General features: G+C 39.8%; 1 protein-coding gene across 2 annotated transcripts in view; it reads left to right on the top strand.

The window, feature by feature from the left end:
• RELN (reelin) overlaps positions 1–23,031 on the top strand; it is a 270,732-nt gene that overhangs the window by 139,213 nt on the left and 108,488 nt on the right. For both annotated transcript variants that reach the window (XM_057364499.1, XM_057364500.1), the window contains exons 9-11: positions 6,400–6,496; positions 9,524–9,764; positions 22,394–22,539. In XM_057364499.1, coding sequence (XP_057220482.1) covers positions 6,400–6,496; positions 9,524–9,764; positions 22,394–22,539 — 484 coding nt within the window. The remainder of the gene's footprint in view (positions 1–6,399; positions 6,497–9,523; positions 9,765–22,393; positions 22,540–23,031) is intronic.

The raw sequence follows: 23,031 nt of genomic DNA, 5'->3' as shown, positions 1-23,031 counted from the left end.
AACCATTAAATTGCAATAATGTTGAAGTGTACAGTGTGAGTACCAAGTAGAAAATGCTTCCTGAGTGCAGGGGTTACTACTTTGTCAGACATCCAAGAGTGACTGTAAGTATTTTGGGTGCATTAATGCTACTATTGTGTCAGTAGCTAYGGTTCCTGGGTGTCCATTTCACCCAGGTCAAAGCAAGTTTGCTCACTTTGCTTCCAGCAAGGTGTTACATGATGTTAGAGCACTTAAGAACATGGTTAAATTTAGCATCTTGTAATTATTTATTTGGCAGCATACTTATTACCCAAGCACATACCTGCTGGTTGTATCTCAGAAAGAGACACTATAAATAGCTGAACAGCTTTACATCAGAATAAATTGGGAACTGGCATGGGGGAAATACAGCTTTCTGCCTGGCTTATTTTCCTTTCAACATTCTCAGCACAGAAAGCAATATGAATTGTGATCTGATCTTGTTCATTAGAAGAGAACAAATTCATGTGAGCGCAGGAAGCACATCAGATCTCTGAATATAAATAGACTAAGAGGAAGTTGAACCAGATAAGTATTTCCTCAGACTTCTCATCTAAAGGAAATTAGCTGCATTAATTCATAAAAMGCACATTTGCTGTTATTGGGAATCCTGGCAGGAGGTGGATGGCAAGGGACTCGTGGCTGATCACCTGCTCCATGCTCCACCATCCTGGGCAAGGACAGGTTGCTCTGGGCCCCATCCTCTTAGGGTTTTGCCTCAGATTATTTTTAGGACTTCATTTATGAAAGTCTTGTGATTGATTTTTATCAAATGTATTTACCAATTCCTCTTCTCCTCATCTTTTACAGTTTACAGTGGAGGTTTTTAGCATGCTCGTCAGCCCTTTATTTTTATTCAGATGAAAATAACTACCCAGCATTTCCAAAATGGAGCAATYACCTAAATCTGACAATGGAGCAAAAGTTAGCTGCTCTAAGGAACCTGCAAAAAATAAATAGTTGAAATTTTGTATTACAAAATTTGTAAATCTCACTAATGTTTAAGTAGATCTGATTTTTATGAAAACATCTGATTTTTATGCAAACATCATTGGCATTTTTTCCCAAGTATCAGATATTTATTTCAGATTGTTTATCAGAACACATACAAGAGTGTAGACAGTCAAAATCCTTTTCCCTTTTCCCACAAGGGGAAGAAAAGCTGCCACTAATAAAATTTTCTTTTTCTATGAACAGATAGACTCTGATTACAAAATAGAATCCAGTTCTTACAGTTTTTAATKTGAATGTTTTTTACACTCAAAATAYCTCTTTGTACTCTGAATTAATTCTATAAAAAWGGAAAAGCTGTTAAAAACAGCCTAAAAATCTAAAATGTCATAATTAAAAATCACATTTGTAACTAAATTCAAAGTTGTGACTTCAAAGAAAAGTCAAAATGCTCTTGTGACCTTCTCTTGAGAAAGTTTTCAGAGGCAGAATGGAATGAACATTGCATTGCACATTTTTGTACCAGTGCTTCTGGTATATCCAGCACTAAATATTCTATGGTTAAGATGGTTAAAATCATCTCATTCTTAATCGAAAGCAAATGTATACGTGCACTTAAAAAAAATTAGAATCCATAAAGCATTCATTGTACTAAACTGTATGGTTCATTACTTTGGAAAAAACTATTAGCAAGCCAGCCAAATTTGACCACTAGTAATTTACACTATCCAGTTTGGCTTAATTCAWGTGATATCAGCAAAGTATAATCCTTATCAAATACTAATCATTATTCATCCCATTAACAAAATCAGTAAAAGTAATCTTCTAGCATTAGATAAAAGGGATCCTTCTCAGCTCCCTTTTGTTTTGCAGACCACATTCAGGACACAATTTAAACCCTTCTGCACAGTGAATCTTTCTTGTGCAGTGCCCCATTGGACTCATTCTCCTCAGAGCCAGCATTAGATATTTCATCTGCTTATCCACCGAAGCACTCGCAGGAACTATCAAGAGGTTGTCAAGAGGCRAAGGACGTCACACTCTATAAGGAGCAAAATATTGCTTCCCTTGCAGATGGCACCCAGTTTTATCTCAGCAAAACACCAGCTTCTAATCAATGTTGTTAAGAAATCTCAGAGACCAACAGCTGTATGACTTGGGTTTCTGTAAATCTGACACAGTTGGAGGCAAAGCCGTAGTGAGAATTAATTTTGCCTGCCATTGTCAGCCTGGATACAAATAACTGAATTCCTGGTACAAACGGCTGATATGTGGCGCCTCCATAACACCTCTCCTGAAATACCATGCCCTTAGTACTGCTACCTACATGACATTCAAAAAACAAGGTAGGTAAAATATTCACCATCACTTTAGATGGCCTTGAAGGAAACCAAAATCAGCTTAACAAAACCTAAAATTAAAAAAAAGACAATAAAACCATGACTGTTTGAGTTGGACATGCTGAGAGCGGTCAGTGCTAGTCAGGTCCTGGCCATGGGTTATCAATCCTCYGAAACAAGCAGAAAAGCAATTGAGAAACATACTTTTGTTTCACTTTTCTATTCCTTCCTGTTTAGCTAAGCAGAATTAACAAAGCAGCTGTCAGGAGATGTTTAGCAATCCCATACTCTGCCAGTCAAAACCCTCTTCTATTAGCATCAGTGCCTGGAATCAACTTTGAGAAAATTTTATTTTATAGAAATTTGGCTTGGGAAAAAATCCAAACKTGTAAAGCACCCGCCAAATAAATTAGTGTTTCAGAATATTCAGTATATGAAAATGGCTGGGTTTTGTAACAGAAGCTGTTCATAGTTTTTGATAACAGACAAAATTGCTGTCTGAGCTTCAAATGTATCATTTRAAATTAAATTCATGAAGGTTGTCTCTAGCTTTTCTCTGAAAGTTTTGAAAGTCTGTGAACATCAGATGAAAGTCTATCAAAAGGAGTAAAATAACTCCAAAGGAACAAAATACTTTGTTCCTGAAACACAAAGACAAACTTGCCTTGTATATATGTAAAGAAAAAATTTGGCTGTTCTTGATTGGAGGGTGGTTTGGTGTGCCCTCCTCTCCCAATAGATAATTACACATGCAAACCCTTAATACTGAAAGTAAAGTCAGATTTACCTAGCAACAACCTCACCAAGGCATCAAGTTTGCTGTGACTTACTCATGTTAAGAAATAAACAGCATTTTTTTTCTYTAAYGCAGAGACTCTCTAACACAGACTTRTTTACAGTAATCAYTRTGCAGGTTTTACTACCCATTTTCAGRGCTAATACAAATCCTGGGCTTTCCTGATTTAAAGCAATCCTAATCTAATCTAATTCAAAAGGTTTTATGTACAACTTTTCCTTCAGAGGACAAGAAGGTGTGAAGATTTATGGCATGATATCCTGCCCCTGCTTTCTGCTCAGAGMTGACAAAGTGTTTATCACCATCTCTGTGAGCAGAGGGAAGGACACCTCCCTCCCGAGCTGGACTGGCCCTACAACCCTGTGATGTTACTCCTGGAGTTCTGAACACCTGATAGTTCAGAAAGTCACAATAGAGCTTTGCTGGTCGAGGTAGAGGCAAACACCCAAAAAGATTTCGATTTTAAATAATMCTAGTTTAGGATTACTGAAATAACGAATAGCCATTAACTATCAAGTTACATAATTAAGCCATAACTATTAAGCAATAGCAATATTGAAAGCAATATTAAAAATTATATTGAAAGGTAGTGACTTGCAAGACCATCTCAGTAAACCCTGTCCTGCAGTGCAGTGGCATATTCACCCTCCTCCCTTTTCTTGGGAAGAAATTCTTAATGTAAATTAGTATCTATATTTGTTTTGTGAACGATTCAAGTACCAGACCCATACTTTTAAAWTTTTTTGTCAGATTGAGTTTTGCAGAATTAGATAGGTGCATGAAGAATAATCTTGCTATCTTATGATTTTGAGTCAAGAACACACATAAAGAGGGTTTAAATACTGATAAAAACACATTTGTTATCACAGCCAGTAAGTACTAATTGAGGATTTTCCCAAACTAGTTTTAATCTTAATACAACCCACCCTGCTTGTTAAAATAATAATAAAACTCAGCATCTGTCTCCCCTCTTTCTATTGTCTCCGTTACTCTTTTTCCAGTATCACAAGTGAAATACCACACCTACCTTGCAAAGCCCTTTCTGAGTGGCCCCATTTCTTTTAACCAACAACTTTGATCTTCATTGCATAGTTGAGGGTGTTCAGATCTAACAGACAACATTTTTCATGTTGATTGTGCAGCAAATCTGGCCTTCTCTCCTTTATAAGCAGCATATTTGGATTTAGCTTTGTTTAAGAGCGCTGTACCAAAAGTTGACTGTAACACTAACTGGAATGGCACAGGTTATAAAGTCTATATTGCTGGTTATTTTTACTGTTTATGTTCCTTTAATTTCCRTCTAACATAAAATTCAGTATGTTGCTGTTTTACCTCACAGCCTCTGGCTGGTCAAAGAGGCCAAACTGGCYGCAGTTCCCTGATTTTTGAACTGAATACCTCTAAAAAAAATGATTAAGGGTTGGAACTCCTAAATTCCACAGAAGCAGGAACCGACAGCAGATGTCACTCAGTAAAGTAGACCATCTCAGCAGATGGGTAAATATGAAATGCAAAGGCTTTTCCTGACATCATTTAGTTTTAATATGATAGAAATAAAATGCCTTGTCAGTAAAATACAACCAGACAGTTGCTTTGTAGTCATTTTGGTTACATGGCTGGTAATTCAAAGTCCTGCTGCCTTTGCAATGTTAATTATTCTGTGCCTCTTTACAGCGAGARTACGTGTCAGACCAGCTGAACACACCACACAGCTGTAGTGGCTCGGGACTATCTGTTACTCTATTTGCAATTTAACATTAGGAAAAGATACAGGAAAACAACTTTGTGGATAATTTCCAGAAGCCTAGTGTGATGTATCAGACAAAATTATAGATGCAGGACTTCATCCCATGTTTTGGAGTGGTTCTCCCCCTGTAGAGGTATGTGATGAGTGCCTCAGAGTAGAAAAGCACTTCTGTAGGGCTGAGAGCTGTGAATGTGAACTGCCTCGGGGGAGCTGGGGCTGCAAGCAGTGTGCTTAATGACATATGTTCCCATTAAAATGTGTAAGTTGTTCTCTTGTACAAGTGGTTAACACCTTTTTAATCAGGCCATTTATTTCATTTACAAAAATAAGAACCCCRGCTTGGAAAATGATAGTATTTTATTGTCAGCAGTTTGTATAGACATTTATACATCCATTAAAATATGTATTTACACAAYTTGCAGTGTGATTGAATGCATCTGAGACACACATAAACATAACATACWACTTGTGGCACATATAATACCTACTTGCATTGTCCTGATGCCATCAGAGGTGCTGTTTAATTGAGAGCTGCTTCTGTTCAACGTGGAAGCTACATGATGTCTGTTGCTTTGAATCTCACACGCTTATGAAGTAGAAATTCTGGTCTTTGGAGSACAGGCTAGGATGCGTCTGTTTCACTGAGCATTGAATTTTCTGAGACSGATGAATTATCTGCTGTCTGAGGAAAAATAGTAATTTTAGTGTGTTTAATTACCATTCGTGGTTGTTTATCATGTCTTCTAGGATGAATTTCTCARTCCTGTTTTTGTGTTATTTTGACTGCCCAATGTATTTGTTGTTATGCTCATCTTTTRTGACAACACCCAGAAGGCACCCTTTTATAAATCAAAAGTAAATATATCACCCTACCTTGCAGGGGTGCCATAAGGCTTAATTAGTTCATTTTTGTAAAGTATTCTGAGATTCCCAGATCAGCATCAAGTGTTTGTTATTAATTATAGGATCTAGGATGTATATTGGATGATTTCYTAATCTAATTTTCTTCAGGCAACCTTAAAATAACTAATTTTGTAACATCTTTGTTCACCGAAATTCCTAAAGCACACTTGCTCTTGGCTCAAGTAATTCTCCTTATATTTTCCTCTCACTTATTGTATTTTTATTTCTAGACTTCTTTTATTTTATACAATAAAGTGAAAAACAGTGTTTTACTGATTTCCCTGTGAATTCTGCTATGTGGAYTATTGTCTAATAAGAAGGTTTTGTTTAAACATTATATGGTGGGGTTTTTCCTGCAGTTGGGGGTGTTAAGTAATTTACTTGGCTTCCCCTGGGAAATTTGCAGAGATTACATGGCACTGCTGTGATTTATCATTTCCACTTTATTTCTGACTCATAAAGCATGCATTATTTTGTGTTTACCTTCAGCAACAGATCACAGGAAATTTCATCATCAATCAAAGCACTTTAAAATGCAGAGAAGAGATAAGGTGACAAAGGCACAGTCAGCAACTGTGGTTATTGGAGAATCATTTATGCTTCATTGTGTCGTAACACTTCTCATTTTATTGCTTTCCCAGGATCGGGTTCATGTCGCTTTAGTTACTCAGATCCCAGCATCACSGTGTCCTACAGTAAGAACAGTTCTGCAGATTGGACTCAGCTGGAGAAAATTAGGTTTGTTACAGCTTTTTAATAATTTTCATATTTTCCAGCTGAGCAGGTGGTGTCTAAACCTGGCTCTTTTAAAACTTGTTTTATTTGTTAACTTTTCAGTTCTYCTTGTTCATACAAAAGATGAGGGGTGAAATTCCTGGCTAATTCCAGAACTGCTGCTGGGTTTGGTAAATCACAGTTTCATCCACTGAGTATGTGAGAAGTGAGGAAGAGAATCACTTCACAATTAAAATGCAACTCCAATAACCAGCAGGTTCAGGTGCCTGAAAAAAACAAAACTTTGATGACCTTTTGCATTTTAGCACCATTTTTAATGTCAGCAAGGGCCATATTTTATAACGTTGCAAGTTTCTACTTTGGTAGAATRAAATGTTCAATAAAAACAGTTTCTAGTTTGATATGAACACTTGGCTCTTAACACCCTTGTAATAACAAGATTATGGTGAATAGTGTCTTGCTTTTAAATCAACTGGTGTACGTGAAAATGTAAAGGATTATGAATGGAAAATTTAAATCTTTTTATTGCAATATGCACWCCTTTAAAGAGAGAGTCAGTGTCAGAGATGGATTTTTCTGAGAGCTTATTTTATTAAGTAACATTAGGAAAGACATTTTGTGCAACAGCATATAAATGTAATTATACAACTGGGGAAGAAAAAAATGTTATTTATATGTAATGTACTCATAGCATCTCAGKCTGCCTTCCTGTGTTACCACAGTGTCAGTGCTGGCCTGCTTGAGCCTATCTTCAATCCAYTGAGGCAATTTGCAGAGCWAAAGGCTCCTTAATTTCTGATGAAWAAGCAAAACTCTAGCTGCAARGTTGTGTATTTCAGTATTTCATCCTCCAAATTCTTGGGGAGTGGGATTACAACTTCAYTGAAAAAAGCTTAAATTAAGTTCAATTTTAGTAAAACAATTGGTGCTAATTCTTATCTCAGAAAAAAATAAAGCAAGAGTGACTTCACTGCAGRCACTGAAGTTGCCTCAGAGTAACCACACAATACCTTCTATTTTTCTCACATTGATGCAAAATTACACACCCAGTCCATACATCGGCTCAGTTGCTCTCATAGCTCTGCAAGCCAGGAAACTCGGGAGTTGTGAGGATGCAAACACAAGCCCTTGAGACAAAATTTTTTTGAAGTTAATGTGCATACAGTTTGACCTCTCTTTTCTAAACTTTGGTGCTGGAACCAGAAGTAGAAAATAGGTCAATAGAGCAATGTCGTGCGAAGTGGAGAGGATGAATTATGGAGGGATGCTCGTTTCTCCTGTGGTCCGTATGAATTGCAGTGTTTATTCGAATGTGCTTCAGCGGCTTTCACAGCACTACACGCAGCTCCAGGGAACGGCGGCAGAACTGGGGAGAGACGGGACACGGGGCAGCTGCGAAAGGGGTGTTGTGTTGTGTTGTGTTGTGTTGTGTTGTGTTGTGTTGTGTTGTGTTGTGTTGTGTTGTGTTGTGTCAGTGGGATTTCAGCTCTGCACTCCTGGGAGGGACGGCAGGGATCTCTCGGGAAGGCGGTGCTGTGTGGGGGGACAGAGCTCAGAGCAGCGCTGCTGTGCTGGAGGGTGACAGACACAACGTTGAGCGAGTGCAGGGCCATTCTGGGCGTGAATGTGGGACAAATGCAGCTGCTCTTCGGCATTTGGCTTTGCTTGCAAAAGACAAGTTCCTCTATTTTCTGCTATAAAAGGAAGCTATTGGTGCCCTTTTTCCCTAAGAGCTCCGGATTTTCTCTGACAAACTCTTCACCCTTCAAAGCATCACTACCAAGGCAGACAGAGAGTAGCTGAGATATGGCAAAGCCCAACATTCTAACTTCTTGCAGCCTGAGGTTTGAATGTAGCTAATTCAGCTGCTGGGTGGTTATGTGGTTCAGCCCCACCCACTCACTCACTGCCCTACCATTGAGACTGGGGGCAGAACTGGGATGGTGAAAGGCAGAGGACTCGTGCATTGGGATAAAGACAGTTCAACACGGAGAGCAAAAGCAACACAGATAAGCAAAGCAAACCAAGGAATGAATTCACTGCTTCCCCAGGGCAGGSAGGTGTTCAGCCATCTCCAGGAGAGCAGGGCCCCATCACATGTGAGGTGATTGAGGAAGACAAACTCCATCACCAAATATCCCCCCTTACTCCTTCTTTCCCCCCTTCATATACTGAACACTGTGTCATATGATCTGTAATGTCCCTTTGGTCAGTTGAGATTACCTGCCCCAGCTGTGTCTTCTCCTAGGTACCCCCAACTTCTCTGGGGTAAATCTCAATCCTTTCCCAGCTCTGAGAACAGATCTCTGAAGCAGAGCTCGAGGCTTTAGTCAGTTCCTAATAGCAACACTCCAGGTCTGACTCTCCACCCCTCATTTTCCATTTTCAGCAGCAGGAGAGAGGACAAATGGATTGTTTCTTCCATATTGTTCTTGAGGCAGAACACGGAAAGAAAGACAACCTGGCCCTCCCCATCCACAGAATCATCCTGACAGCAGGGGTGTGGGATTGGAAGGACATATTTGTCAGAGAAAATTCCCAGCTTTCCTCTCCAACCATTCTGCTCCATCCAAATCCTCAAGAGACTGAGACAATCAAAAGTCAGCAGATTCTTTTGATGAAGCAAAAATCACATTTTGTGAGACTTGTTTTTGTAATGAGCTGCCTTAACATTTCCTTTTGGCCATACCTGTGAAATACCTGACAAGGCCCTGTCACCATCTGTGACCAGCACTGAGCAGGAATGTGGTCCTGCTCTATCTTCCTGCTCTCAAACATCTGCACTGATCTGTTTATTGCCTTGGCTTGTTCTCTCTTTGAAGCCAGGCTGCCTGTTTGGGCTGGATGAGCACTGCCTGGCACAGAGGGACTCTGCCTCAGGGCAAGTATTTTCTGATCTCCATAGAAGCTTTATCAGAACACAAGGGATGTCAGCACAACCCTGTCACACCCTGTAAATGCATTTATTGAGGGAAAAGCGTTCCTGACTATCRCTTAAAACTGGTCTAATTCCCTATCATTGTTTTTCAGTGCCCCTTCCAACATCAGCACAATCATCCACATCTTGTACCTTCCTGAAGATGCTAAAGGGGAGAACATCCATTTTCAGTGGAAACAGGATTATGTTCATGATGGTGACRTGTATGAAGCCTGTTGGGCATTGGACAATATCCTGATCATAAATGCTGCTCACAGGAAAGTTGTGTTGGAAGATAATCTGGATCCTGTGGATACTGGCAACTGGCTTTTCTTTCCTGGGGCCACAGTTAAGGTTAGTCTGATTTTCCATGGCTTAATGTTATTATCACTCTTGTAATTAGAATAAGACCGTAGCATCTAACCAAACAGTGATCACAAGGGTGCTCAGGCAACTCCATCTGCTTCTAGCACTGGGCTCTTTTTAGCTTTGTTTTTGCCTTTTCTCTGTCCCATTGGGGCTTTCTAAAACAATGCAACTTTTCTGCCATGACCAAAAACAAATGGCAGTTTATACTGTCATGTCAAAGATCATGTAACAGAAAATGGGAAACAGCTTCCTTTTAGCAAAACAGTGCAATATTTTTGAAACTAATTCAAGTCTTTTTGTTACATATTTTAAATACCTCCTTTTTAATTTGGTGTTGTTCAGCTATGGATACTCGCTTCACAAATCGTCACAAAAAAATAATGTTTCCAACTTTTTCTGCCTGTGAATATCCCACCTTCATTGCAGCATGCATTCAGGTAGTGGATGCTCCTTAAAATTCTCTTTTTCARTATGATCCTGTTTTGTTTTGTGAGATACAGCAAGGCCAAGATCCATTCTACTTTGATAAAAACTTTAAGGAGTTCAACAAGATCTCTGTCTGTAGAGTACCTTCACATAACAGTGTTCAATGTTTGGAAAACAGCTGGATTCTTGCTGTCTGTGTTTCCAAGCAGCCAGAATTTCAACAGTTGATGATTTTCTGGTTTCATCCTATTTTCATTCACAAAATAAGTTTTGATGTCAGGGTTCATTTATGATGCTGTAAATGCTTTTGGCAATTGCACAGGAAACAGATGTCGAATACTGAGGGCAGTAAGAGGTTGGTTTTGGCTTCATCCTTTTCCCACAGAACCTGATACAAATGGCTTCAAATTAATAGTTTWAGAAATAAATATTCCCACTAATCTACTACTCATTGTAATATCTTATTGGCTCTTTTTTTTTCTTCAGCAACATAATTTAAACGACATTGGCAAAGTTTTTACAGAAGATTTTAGAATCAAATTATGTCCTATGTATTTTATGAATATTATGAGATCATTTCACAATTATTGTTTTGTCAGTCTTATCTCTGGATTTTAAAATCCAGCCCACATATGTGAAAGTGAAGCAAGGATTAATGTATACCACAGGCAGTTACTTTTTCTCAGTTGACCAAGCCTACACACTGTTTGGTCTCTCTGAAACATGTATCAACAGTATCTAAACTTTAGCACGTAAACCTCTTTTTTGTTGTTGTTTTTGATTTTTTTTTGTTGGTTGTGGAGGTTATTTTGGAGTTTGTTTAGTTAAAATCAGCCAGTTTGTGCCAATGAACCATTAAGGTTTTATGAAAGACAAAGAGCCTACACCTGGAGATCACTACGCAGTGTTTCTAGACAGAAATCCCATCAAKTTCAAGCCTTTTATGCATCACGGGTGAGGTTTCAGCAACCTGCCCTTCCTCCAAGCTCATCTTCTGTTTCAGGTACAAGTGAAATGTACAAATGCCTGTTTCCAGCTGACATCTGACAGTGTGTAACCACTCACACCAGGTTAAGGTTATGTGTAAAACTGTGGTTTAGGTACACTGGATTAAGGCTATGTGTGAGGCAGAGCTTTTATTCTTCATGGCACTCTGCAGTATGTCTATTGTCACCAGAGCACTCCTTTACTCATTCAGTTTTGAAGTTCTTGCCACAGTATTCCTCAGATTTTCAGGAACAGTCTTGCCAAATATAATTTGAACAGATTTCGCAATGTGAATTTCATGTTATGTCAAAAGTAAGACTATAAATTGGGTCAAGATTTACATCAGATCAGCATAAAACCTGTCGTAGCATTCTAAAACCGAGAACTATTTTTTTGACAAATTTTTTTGCTTTGTATGTTTGGAATGTTATATAAAAATTTACAAAATCTTTTTTTTCTTTAAAACTTAGTTCTAATCTCAGATCATCAGAAATGTAATATTTTGTATAAGCAGAAAGGTGCTAATGGCATTAAATATGGCATAGGGGAAGGCTTTGGGAGGTTTTTCTATCATAGCCAAATCACTGGCCTACAGAATAATGTTTGAGAAATCTTAATGGTAGTTTCCATCACAGATAATTCTGGTTCTCTTTTTTTACAAGGCTTTTTGCTAAATAGTCCTGATCTTTGTTCTCAAAATCTGTATAGCAATTTAAAAATGTTTATTTACCTTTTTAGTAAGAGATCAGCAAATTGTGGTCTCATAGCTGTCTGCAGCTTCTTCAYGAGGGTAGCAGAAGTGCAGGCATCAATCCCTTCTGTCTGGTGACCACTGATAAGATCTGAGGGAATGACATGAAGCCGTGTCAGGGGAGGTTTAGGTTGGATATCAGGAATAGGTTTTTCACRCAGTGGGTGGATGGGCACTGGAACAGCTCCCAAGGGAAGAGATCACAGAACTTCAAGAAGCRTTTGGACARTGCTCTCAGGGACATRGTGTGATCCTTGGGATGTCCTGGGCAGGGCCAAGAGTTGGACTTTGATAATCTYAGTGAGGATCTTCCAACTCAGGATATGCTATGATTCTAGGAAGTTTCCTTGCAGTACCTTTTATAACTCTCACCTGTGCGCCTAAAGAAGTTCCCATTGTCACTGCCAAACTTCATTTCAAGCTCACAAGACCTGTTCTCTGACACCCAAGCCTGATTGTGCCATACAAGTTTCAATTCATATCCTCCTGTCCTGTCTCAATTAGTATTTAAAACAAACAAACAAACAAAAAAAACCCTACCCTTAAAAATCTTTCTTGAGGCTCTGATGTATAAAATTAGGCCATGAGAGCACTCCCTGTCCTTGTCAGAAAATGACGCAGCAGAGTTTGCTTCCACTTGRTCAAGATCTCTCTTCCCAGAGGAGTGGTGTGATCCTTGCTGCCAGCTGAGTCCCTGGCTCATCTGTGAGGGTGCATCTGTGGAAGATAAAGCCACTGGAGTGGGCAGTGCAAGTATTACTGGGAATTTCGCAGCAATGCGTTCAGTTCAGGGTGTGCAGTGTTCTCAATAAACACTGTGGGAAATTTCCTGTGCCSAGMTTGGGAAGCAGTTTCTCCTCCTCTSCCAGTCTGCTTGAGCCTGGCCCAGGGATTTTCTTACCTTTTTTGTTGCCACTCGTTTGAAAGCACACGGCTGGTTGCAGACGCAGCTGGACCTGGCTCCTGAAATAGGAGACAAGCTGAGAGATAAGCCATTGAGTTTGTGTGTTTTGGTTCCAAAAAAGACAGCAAAAGGCAAGAGGGATGCTGTTAGCAAGGCCAAGCAACCCTTAGGAGATTAATTGGATCCACTGGAAYGTGTTTATCTGTGTTGGACTGTGTGGAAGGGTGTTGAACAGGATAAATTCCTGACTGCGTTTCAATATTCCCAGTGACAGCTCTGAGCTGAGCTTGGTTAGGATGCTGCTCTGGTGGTTGAGATTGTTGAAATGCATGGAAGAGTGCTGTKCTTCTGTCAGTAATGCTCCTTGCATCTCTGCTCCTACAGAACTGAAAAGTAATCTCATCTTTCAGTGGGCACTTCATATATATTTGACCAGAAGTTGCTGAGCTTTGAGGTACAACATTTGCAAGTTTTTTTGTTTCCTCTGATTGCCCTAGTCTAAAATTGGTTGAGCAAGCTCAAAAACTGAGTTTGAGAAGGGAGACAACCTCAGCAGTCTTACAGTTTATGTTTCTGCAGGGTTTTGATGATGCAAAAATAATATTGAGACAAAACCACTTGTCTCTGGAATTTTTCCACATTGGGAAAAAGCAGTGTGGATCATTACAGACACCAGAGTGGCGAAGTATTTGGTCATGGTGTGTTAACCCAGTGACGCTTACCATCTTTGAGAAGAGTCAGGTTACAGAATTGCTGTCTCACAGCAGCTGCAGCTGCTCTTCCCTTGGTGTCTGGAGGTTGCCATCCAGCTGGACAGGTTGGTTTGTTTGCTCTGCAGGGTTTGGGGCTGCGCTCTGTGTGTGCAGCCTGGCGTGGGATGGGGCAAGGGGGGCAGTGTGTGCCGGCCCCACTGAGCAGGTTGGGTTTAGGACTAGGGAATGGTAACTGATCCATGTCATTCACTACTGTGGACATGACCAATAAACCTTGAAAATATTTCCATCCCGGCAGCCTGATTGAGTGAGCCCTTTAAATAACAGGTCATCACCATCCAGCTCATTTCCGTTGCTCAGACATGCATGCCAGTGTAGCAGAAAYGAAAGTTGCATGAGAGTGGGAGAACCAAACACATTCAGAAAAATGTGCTGAATATTTGTGTAAAACACTGCGACCTTTAACATCCTAGATCTGCAAGCCCTTCCTGGGCCTGTGTTGTGTGTTACTGAGCAGAGAAGAGATGCACACAGTCCTGGGAGYTTGGCAAAAAGAAAGGATGATTAACCTATTCGACCCTCCCTCATTCCAGAGTAGATTTCCAAATGTCTGAATACTCTTTTAATTGATGAAATGGCTTTGGATAGTCTTCTTTTTAAACAAACATCTTGATATTCCATCTGTATCTTTTTGGGGTCTGTTTGTGCTAAAATGAGCAGGATTTTTTTTTTTTCCTTTTCTTTGGCTTTTAAATCCTTGTTTGCAAAAGTGTGCATTTTCTGAATCAGAAAAAACGTGGGTTTTTTTTTTAAGGAGGATAGGTGATGTTCTGCRTATGCCAGTGTGAAAATGGCAGACTGAAATTGCTATGACCTTATATTGATCAAAATTACGAAGATGCTTCTGACAAGTTCCTTTGTTTTTTGAATAAGATATAACAAGGCAGTATTTGGTCTGTGGGCCAARGCCAGCCTTCTAGACAGCTGCTTTGCCTTGCAGGAGCCCTTATCTACCACATCTTCCTGGGAGGAGCGGGGCAGGCCTCCTGCTGCACCACATCTGAGAGCYGTTCCTGCTCCTCTGTGGGYGGAAGGAGGAGTGTGAGAGGGGAGGAGAGTGAAGAAAGCAGTGCAGGGTGCACAAAACCTGTCGATTGGCTCCCTTCAGAGTGTGGCCATTGTGAGCTGGGCCTGTGAGGAGGCATTTGTATGTGACATGCATGGAATTGCTCTTGYTTCTTTTTTTTTTGGCTAATAATCATAGTTGTAATTAAAGTAATAATACTTAGATACAATGCCTAGGGGTTCATTAGAACTGACAGGTGGTTGGCTGCGGTGCTGTGAGTGGTTTGGGCAGCTGAGAATTGATGTTGGGCAGCAATGCTGAACCCACACCTTTCTCCATGCCAGTTCCCCRTGGCTTGGAAGTGTTGGCAGGGGTGGCAGGGAGCCAGCGTTAGCTCTGAGCTGGCCTCAAAGCACAGGGGGTCTTTCCTGCCTCCTAGAAGGGAAGAATTTGATCTTCGCAGGTCACTGTGAGATGCACATCAATAAAGACAACATGAATTAACCCATTAGATGACAAAGAGTGGAAACAACTTTCCTTGCTTCTTTCTCACTCTAATTTTGTAGTGATGAAAATGCACACCATTGCTTTCAGAAGAACAAATGATGTTTAGGGCAGAGTGCTCCAAGCATCAGTAGTTCCCGGTAACACCGAGGAATAGTTCAGTTCCTGCCGGTTAAATGACTCATTGAGGAAACCGCTCATCGCCAGAGTGATCGGTGTTGTACAAACATCATGAAATGTCCTAGAAAACTGAACCATACAAATCATGCAGGTCACTCATAAACAAGCAGAGTGTTTTGAGCCTGAGCCTTTAAATAATAGTCTATAATCGGAAATCATGAGTGAAAACACACTTTATGASATGTTTCTTGCTATGTCACAGGACAAGTTTCATCCCATTGTTTTGGGAAGGGAAAGTGCACTATTACCCTCTGTGCTCCTGGCCTGCTTGTGCAGCCAAGGTTTTTGTTCTGTAGTCTACATTAAATGATGTAAAAATGTAGTGCATGGGAGAGACTAAAGCTCTGTTTTTCTCATGGGAAGGTATTCTAATCACATTGTGTTCTTTCCTTTGAAAGAACCTAAAGAAGGGATGTCAGGCCAGAAGTATTAACAGCCAAATCCACAGAATTTAGAACTTAAAATTGTCCCTAAATTCTGTCACCATACCTTTGYTGGCTGAGACATTGCATACAAAGAATGATTTTATCAGGACTTAATCTATCCTTGTACCTGCTATCATGTCAAAATCTTAAAATTTCTAAAACCTGCACGACTCCTTTCCAGAAAGACACAATATTTAATTTATAGCTCCATTGACAATGCTGCTTCAATTAATTTTCTTCWTTTTTTTTTCTTGTTCCTCAGCTTCTCATATCTCATCTGTTTGCATTGCCTAGATTTTAATTAAAAAACCTCTCCTCTCTAAGGAGCAATCTGAAGTAGCAAAAATAATCACTTAAAATATTACAGTCATTAAAAAATTGGCTGTGGTCAAAGCCATGCATTTTCAATTTGCCGACAAATGATATTTTCGTTTCTTTTTAAAGTGCATTTTGTATTTGAATAGCATACGCCAGCCAGCCTGGCTATCAGAGCTGCTCCTCCAGCTGGGTGGGCTGCGTGACAACTCCTTAATGGGGGAAATTGATGGCCCTCTGCTCGTGTAGAGGTGAAGGCATACTGGGCAGATTTCTTTCCATCTGCCGTCAGCCCTTTGCAAGCTGGCACTGCCCAAATGCCCAACACATTCATTCCAATGCAAGAAATGTCGCCAAAAAATAAATTGTGAGGCTACAGCTGTCTGAAAGAATCATCAGGGCCATTAGGCCCAGGGGAGATAATATGAAGAGGAGCATCAGTGTTCGTCACTGATAAAGAGCTAATTAAATGATGGTAAAGATGACTGTGAATACTTTAAAGGCATAGAGGTGAACAACATTTTCATGGGAGCTTGGGAATGAACCTCGGGAAGATGATATGCAAGACCTCAGCCAAAAATCTGTTACACTGAGGAATTTCACACTAGTGTTTCCTGTTGATGCTTTGCCGAATGGCACAGTTGTATCATTTAGTTGCCCTCTGTTCCACTCTCCAAGTAAAGAAATCCCATACTCTAAAGCCAAAAGGTATTTATTGATTCACAAGTTTGACTTGAACAACCGGGACAGAAGCTGGCTTGGATGAACTTCAGTGCTTCTGTTTACATTCCTAATATTTGTCTTTTGAGTTTCTAAAAATCTTCAGGGCTGCATCCTTAGCTGCAGCCATGACAGAGGCTGATCTGGTTGAGGCTTCTGCTGCTTCCCATTGCAGGGGGAACTGGACATCTCCAGATCCTGCTAGATAAGAGGTCACACTGGGGGTAGCTGATGTCTCCTTACGTGGTGCTCACGTGCAACTCTCTATGGAGATTGTTCAGATGTGCTGCACAATGTAGGATCCCAGATCTCACCTGGGGCCCTTAAGCCATTTGGATGCTACAGAAAGTTGRTCATTATTTACTTATGAAACCTTAAAAGAGATCCAGTTGGAACGTGTCTGCTCCACCAAATCTGAATTTCCTGCTTTTGTTGACCCATGGTTTTGAGCAGTCATTATTTAAACAATTCTGCATCTCAGATGATCAAAAGGCTTTCCTARAAGCACCTTAAATGTAAGAAGTATAGAGCAGGATGAAGAGCATGGCAGACTCTTGACCAATGTTTGATTTTGTAGTTACACATTGCTCTCTCTCCCAYTAACTAATGTCTTCATAATGTGTAGTAGAAATCTCACCTGAATTAATAAGACTTGATGGGTCTCATGGACAGTTTGTCTAAGAACTGTACTCRTAAACTAGAAATATTCAGAGACAACAGCAATTTTAGAGTGAAAATGTATTTTTTTTTGAGGGGGGTGGGGGGTAGTGATACCAATGTAGCTACAAAGAGCCCTGATCAAGGAATGTCCCATTGTTTCCTCTCCAGGCATAAATGAAAAAGATAGGCTGTGTCCCAGGAAACTGCCCTCCATTTATAAAACTGGAGAACAGCTGGGTCGGGGACATGTGGGAGTAAAAGGAAAGACTGCAGGAGAGGAGAATGTTCATCCTGGTCAGCAGTGCATTGTCCAGTGTAATCAATGATAAGGCTTGCTGAGGAGAGCACTAGGAAAGTGTCTGAAGGAAATCATGTGGGAATTTGACAAGTGTGGTGGTCAAACTGTGCAAGGATATGCAATTTTAGTTGTCTCACCAGCACACGCAGTGAGAAGCACTGGCAGTCAAGGAAACGTGAGCCACGAGATGGAGCATGTGGGAAAGGGTGGGGACCAGTGAGGATGAGCCATGCAGGGCCTTTAAAATGGGAAAAAAACAGTGATACCATAACTATCCGACAAACTTCAGAAACACAGCAGATTCAAAGGGAAGATTAGATTGAAAGTAATTCCAAAAATGCTGAGATTTGGGAATACATCCAGCCAATTTTCATTTCACCCTATTCTTGCCGAGCAATAGCATGACAATTACAGCCAGTGAATGAGGTGATGCCAGATTAAATTAAACTATTTGTTGCTTTTTTTGGTTTTTTTTCTCTTGGGATCACCACAGTATCCTGGCTTGTTTCCATTTGGCAACAGGCAGAGGTTGTTTATTTAGGAATACAACAGTTTACTTATGGCAGGCTGATAGTCCTGTTCCAGTTGCAAACAATGGGAAACAGCTACTGTTGTGAAATGGCTTCATTCAAGTGCCTGCATCTTATGTTCTATTGCGTAGGTGGTCTGGGAGTAAACTTTGCTAAATGAGATTTATCAGATTTGTCAAAGAATTTATTATCTAGATTAATTTTYCCTTTCAAATTAGTTACCTTTTCAGTGTTTTAATTTGCACAAGGGCACACTAAATGTTCTGCATGCTTTTAATCCCTTTTAAATAAAATTGAACTGTTCTTTAGTTCTGTATCTACAGCTGATGCTTCCATAGTAACAAAGACAAATATCCTGCAAGTGGCTGTCATTTGGCCTTTTTAGTTACAAATTTTGCACAGCAAATTGATTTCCTCTTATCTTATAAGATTAGATCTTATAAGATAAGATCTAATATTTAAATGTAAATAAAAATTAAACAGAGAACAAGTTTAACCTGGAATTCATAGAAGAGAACTCTGCATCTACATAATCCACAGTATCTCCAGTTTAGGGGGAACTTAACCAAGATAGTATTAAAACTCATTATATGTGCATTCCACATTTTTTTTAATCTCTTGGGAATAAGAAAACAAACACTTGTGAAATTCAGTCCTTAAATACTGGAAGTATGTAGACTACCACTGCAAGCACAAAGCATTTAATTTGGGAAAGAGAAAACACAGTATGTAAATTGTACTTTAGAGGTTTTTTCTAAAGACTTGAATTCAAATCTTGGGTCGAACCCAAGAGAAAATGAAACCATCAAATTCTGTCACAAAATAGTCCAACACAGTCAGCAGCCTCCTGGATGCTGAACAAGACTGACAAGGTAGTTGGGGGCAATGCTGGTGAGGGACTGTATCCTGCGGAGCTTCTTTTGCTCTTGGAAAATTTGGCTSAGTGGTCTTTGAAGTTTTTCACCCCTCAGCAGTCCCATCAGGTAAAAAAAGAGCAGTAAAAGCAGTGACAGATAGTGACTGTTTGGAAAGTTAAAAGAAAAAAAATGCAGGGTGATGGTTATACAGGCAAGGTAAATGTGACAGGTGGGAGAGAATAAGATCGTGAGCAGAGGAGCCCTGGCTTTTGCTTGGGTGGCTCAGCTCATGGAGCTAATCCACATCTGCTTCTCCCAAAAGCAGCTGTCYCACAACCCAAATGGTGGCACTGGGGCAAAACTGGACAAGAAAATGATGGCCCTTCCTCAGAACTTCTTTAAAAGCAATACCTGTGTTTTGAGCTTCTCTCTTACTCTTTTTAAACCATTAAAGGTTATGAGCTTCTATTACAGGTTTTGTAGGTATTTAGAATAACAGGAGGAGTTAAACCCCCATCTGAACTTCTCTTCTGCGTTGCTGTTTCACATGAGCCAAAGCTGACATGAGCAGATTGTGATTTGAGCCATACGTTGTGCGGTTCGTTAACACATAAAATATGCATAAAATACATATTCATAGATACTATGGAGCTGYGTATAAATGCATGAACATAGCTTTATCAAACTAATGAAATAAATTATGATTTTGAGCTTTCATAAGGGCTTGATCATACACCACTCAATAAATAATTATTTATTCACCCCTTTACCAAACCACCCATTTATTTATCCTGACAAATGAAATCTCCATTCAGTAAATATTCTGCTASACAGCAGAAGGACATACAAATATTAAAAGATAATGGGGTTGTATCTGGTTTGTGTTTATTTTAATAGATGGTTTACATCAGGAAAGCTATTATTAATTACATACCCACATATTAAATCCATACCTACATACAACTTAGCACCTGAGGTACAAGTGAGATTTATGAAGGATTTTCCAGTGCTTGTATGCAATTCTAACACCTAGCTCCATAGGATCTATTTGCCAATTTGCTTCCTTGGATGAAGGGTTATGTATAAATTTGGATTAAGTTTTATCCTGAACATTTATTTTTAGTGTATTTATTTCACTGCCTGYAAATAGTAGGAGTTTTGTGGCAGATTGATTGACAGATAAAGGATACTTCATTTTTGTTCAGCAAATAAAGCAAATTCTAAAAATCAAGAAGCACATAAACAAATCATTCCTAAAATTCTGATGTTAGTGATACCTATGAGTGTGAAGGTTAAAATGAGTAAACAAAAGCAATTTCTCAGTCAGATATAAGTAACTGCATAATACAACTGCTGTTTTTCAAAGAGAAGACATAAAACTGTCTCATTAATTTCTGCTGGTTATAATATATTTGATGTGTAAATTATTCTGCCTTTTCAGTGGCCTGCATGGTGTACTGTGTAAATGCTGCATTAACGGAGCAAGGAAAAAGGAGACTTGTGACAAAATCTATTTAATTTCTGTCATAAATTATCAGCACTATCAAAACTTCAGGATCTTTCCATTGCTTTGACCTTTCTTTGGAAGAAAAACACTTTAACAGCAATTTGTTTATTTTAGCAGTTGAAACAGTCTTTACATTTTTAAAATGTCTTATATCTTTAAGTCTGTGTTAAGTTCAAACATAGAGCTGTTGTCATTCAAGTATAGACCAGGAAGTCTCTACAAAAATCAGACTTCAAGTACTCACAGTTTTTTCTAATAATGTGTAGGCACCTCTAGAAATACAGTTACAGAATACTTTCCTCAATATAAATGACTTTCTAAGGTATTGGTAACCATACTTTAAAACCATCAATAAAATAATTTCAATCATGTCACTTAATGTATTGGTAAATAAAGTGTTACAGAATATGAAAAAATGTGTTATTTTGTACTTKACTCATAAAAATCTACAGACAAAGATGTACTGGGCAGTTTTTCATTTCTTGCCCCACCTTTCTCTTTGTTAAAAATCTAATTATTCCCTTATGTGACACTACTGTGACCTTTTTAAGTCAAAAGAGGTGATTGTCATATTTTCCCTTGGCACTCTGAAGGGGTTCAGAGACAAGAGGGCACTGCATAGACAGTACTGAAAAGGTCAATGCAATTTGGCATTATTCTGTTTCTTTTTTAGATGTGAAAATGTTGTAAGAATGCAGAATTGATCTAATTAATAATTCCTTTATTCAACTTCCAGTTTTAAGGGAGCAAGATGCCACACACACACACACACACACACACACACACACACACACACGAATGGAAGAAGTGTTGGAGTTAATGATTATTTTTATCAGTATATTTTGTGAAATGAAGAACTCAATGAAATGCCACATGCTCAGTTTGCATTAAGACCAGGTGGATCTTCTCTAGAAGCTTCTGGTACCCATTTCTACCCCCCAGATTTGGCAGACTATGATTTTATCAGACACAGCAGAAGGCAAAAATAGGATGGGAGAAAGAAGCAAATCTGTACTGTGACCCCCAYGTGCTCCTCACAGGCAGCTCCTTCCAGGCCAATACTGGAGAGTTGTGGTGATCTGGGCRTGTTGGGGGAGACACATGGCTTCATTTGATGCTGCTGGGGTGGAATGTGCAGAAATGCAATAGGACAAGCAGGCACACTGGGTTTCGGAGCGGTCTCACGACCCCTGGGATTGCTGTATCACAAGAGCTTGTTGCCTCTAAAGCTATTTGTTATGCAATTTGGACTAAATATGGCAAATACAGTCTTTTCACTCGCACACTTGAGGCCCAAAGTTTACTGTGTGGCAATGCATAGCAGTTTTACACACAAATACTTCTTTTGGCAAAGATTCAAGCACAGAGATCTGACATGTTTCACAGCACAAAACTCTTCCGCCTACAGAATCCCTGTAGCAATGTTTGATATACTACTGAAGCTATTTGTACACACAGTTATGTGTGGGCCAGACATAAGTGCGATACTTCAGAACAGAAATAAACACACAGAGATATGGTACACAACTTTTGAATGCAAACACGGTTTTACCATGGTCTGTAGTGGGTTTGGAAGGAAGCAGGTATGAGATTAGGACACAATCGCTGTTGGGGCAGGACAAGAAAGATAAAAGATGGCCATCTTGTTTTTGTTTAGTTTCAGGCATCAGTGAGTCCTTAGATAAAGTACAGCTAACACTGAGATCTGACAGTGTGTGAGCATCACAAACCCACCATAACATCACCCTCCCTGTGCTCCTTCTGCCCACAGCACAGCTGCCAGTCCGATGGGAACGCCATCTACTTTCACGGGACAGAGGGCAGCGAGTTCAATTTTGCCACTACCCGGGACGTGGACCTCTCCATGGAGGATGCCCAGGAGCAGTGGGCAGAAGAGTTTGAGAGCCAGCCCAAAGGGTGAGTGTTCCTACCTGAGTAGGGCCCTGACCTGAGCAGCATCACTCCAGGGATGAGGAAATGGGATAAAACGGAATTGCATTTTACCTTTGCCGTGTAGACAGGGAAGGTTCTGACTAGGATAAATAACAGTACTGTAAATAGCACATGATTGCAGATTTTAGGAAGAAACAAGTCCAGGAAGTCCAGGAGGARCAGTCTGTTTCTGGACCATCCTATCACCACTGTTTTTAATGAAAAGAAGTCGTGTTTGTGGCTTATGTAGCCATTCTAAAGAAACAAATTATATTGATCTGTTTTTTTAATTCATACCAGTGTTGTTAACAAACTCATATCCACCTGAAATTGAACTTCTTGAGAAATTCATCCCTTCTGGATCACTGCTSTCAGCCTCACTTCACAAAGAGAGAGCTCCTGCTTATGCAGAAGCCTGTAGGTACTGGATGAGGAAGAGGAGGAAGTGGAGGCAGGATAGCTGAAGTAGCAGTCTAT

The sequence above is a fragment of the Malurus melanocephalus genome, unplaced genomic scaffold, assembly GCF_030028575.1.
Source record: "Malurus melanocephalus ecotype Western Australia unplaced genomic scaffold, MMel_1.1 scaffold_39, whole genome shotgun sequence".
NCBI classification, from domain to species: domain Eukaryota; kingdom Metazoa; phylum Chordata; class Aves; order Passeriformes; family Maluridae; genus Malurus; species Malurus melanocephalus.
The sequence above is the reverse complement of the archived record's forward strand: the minus strand, read 5'-3'. Positions and strand labels throughout refer to the sequence as shown.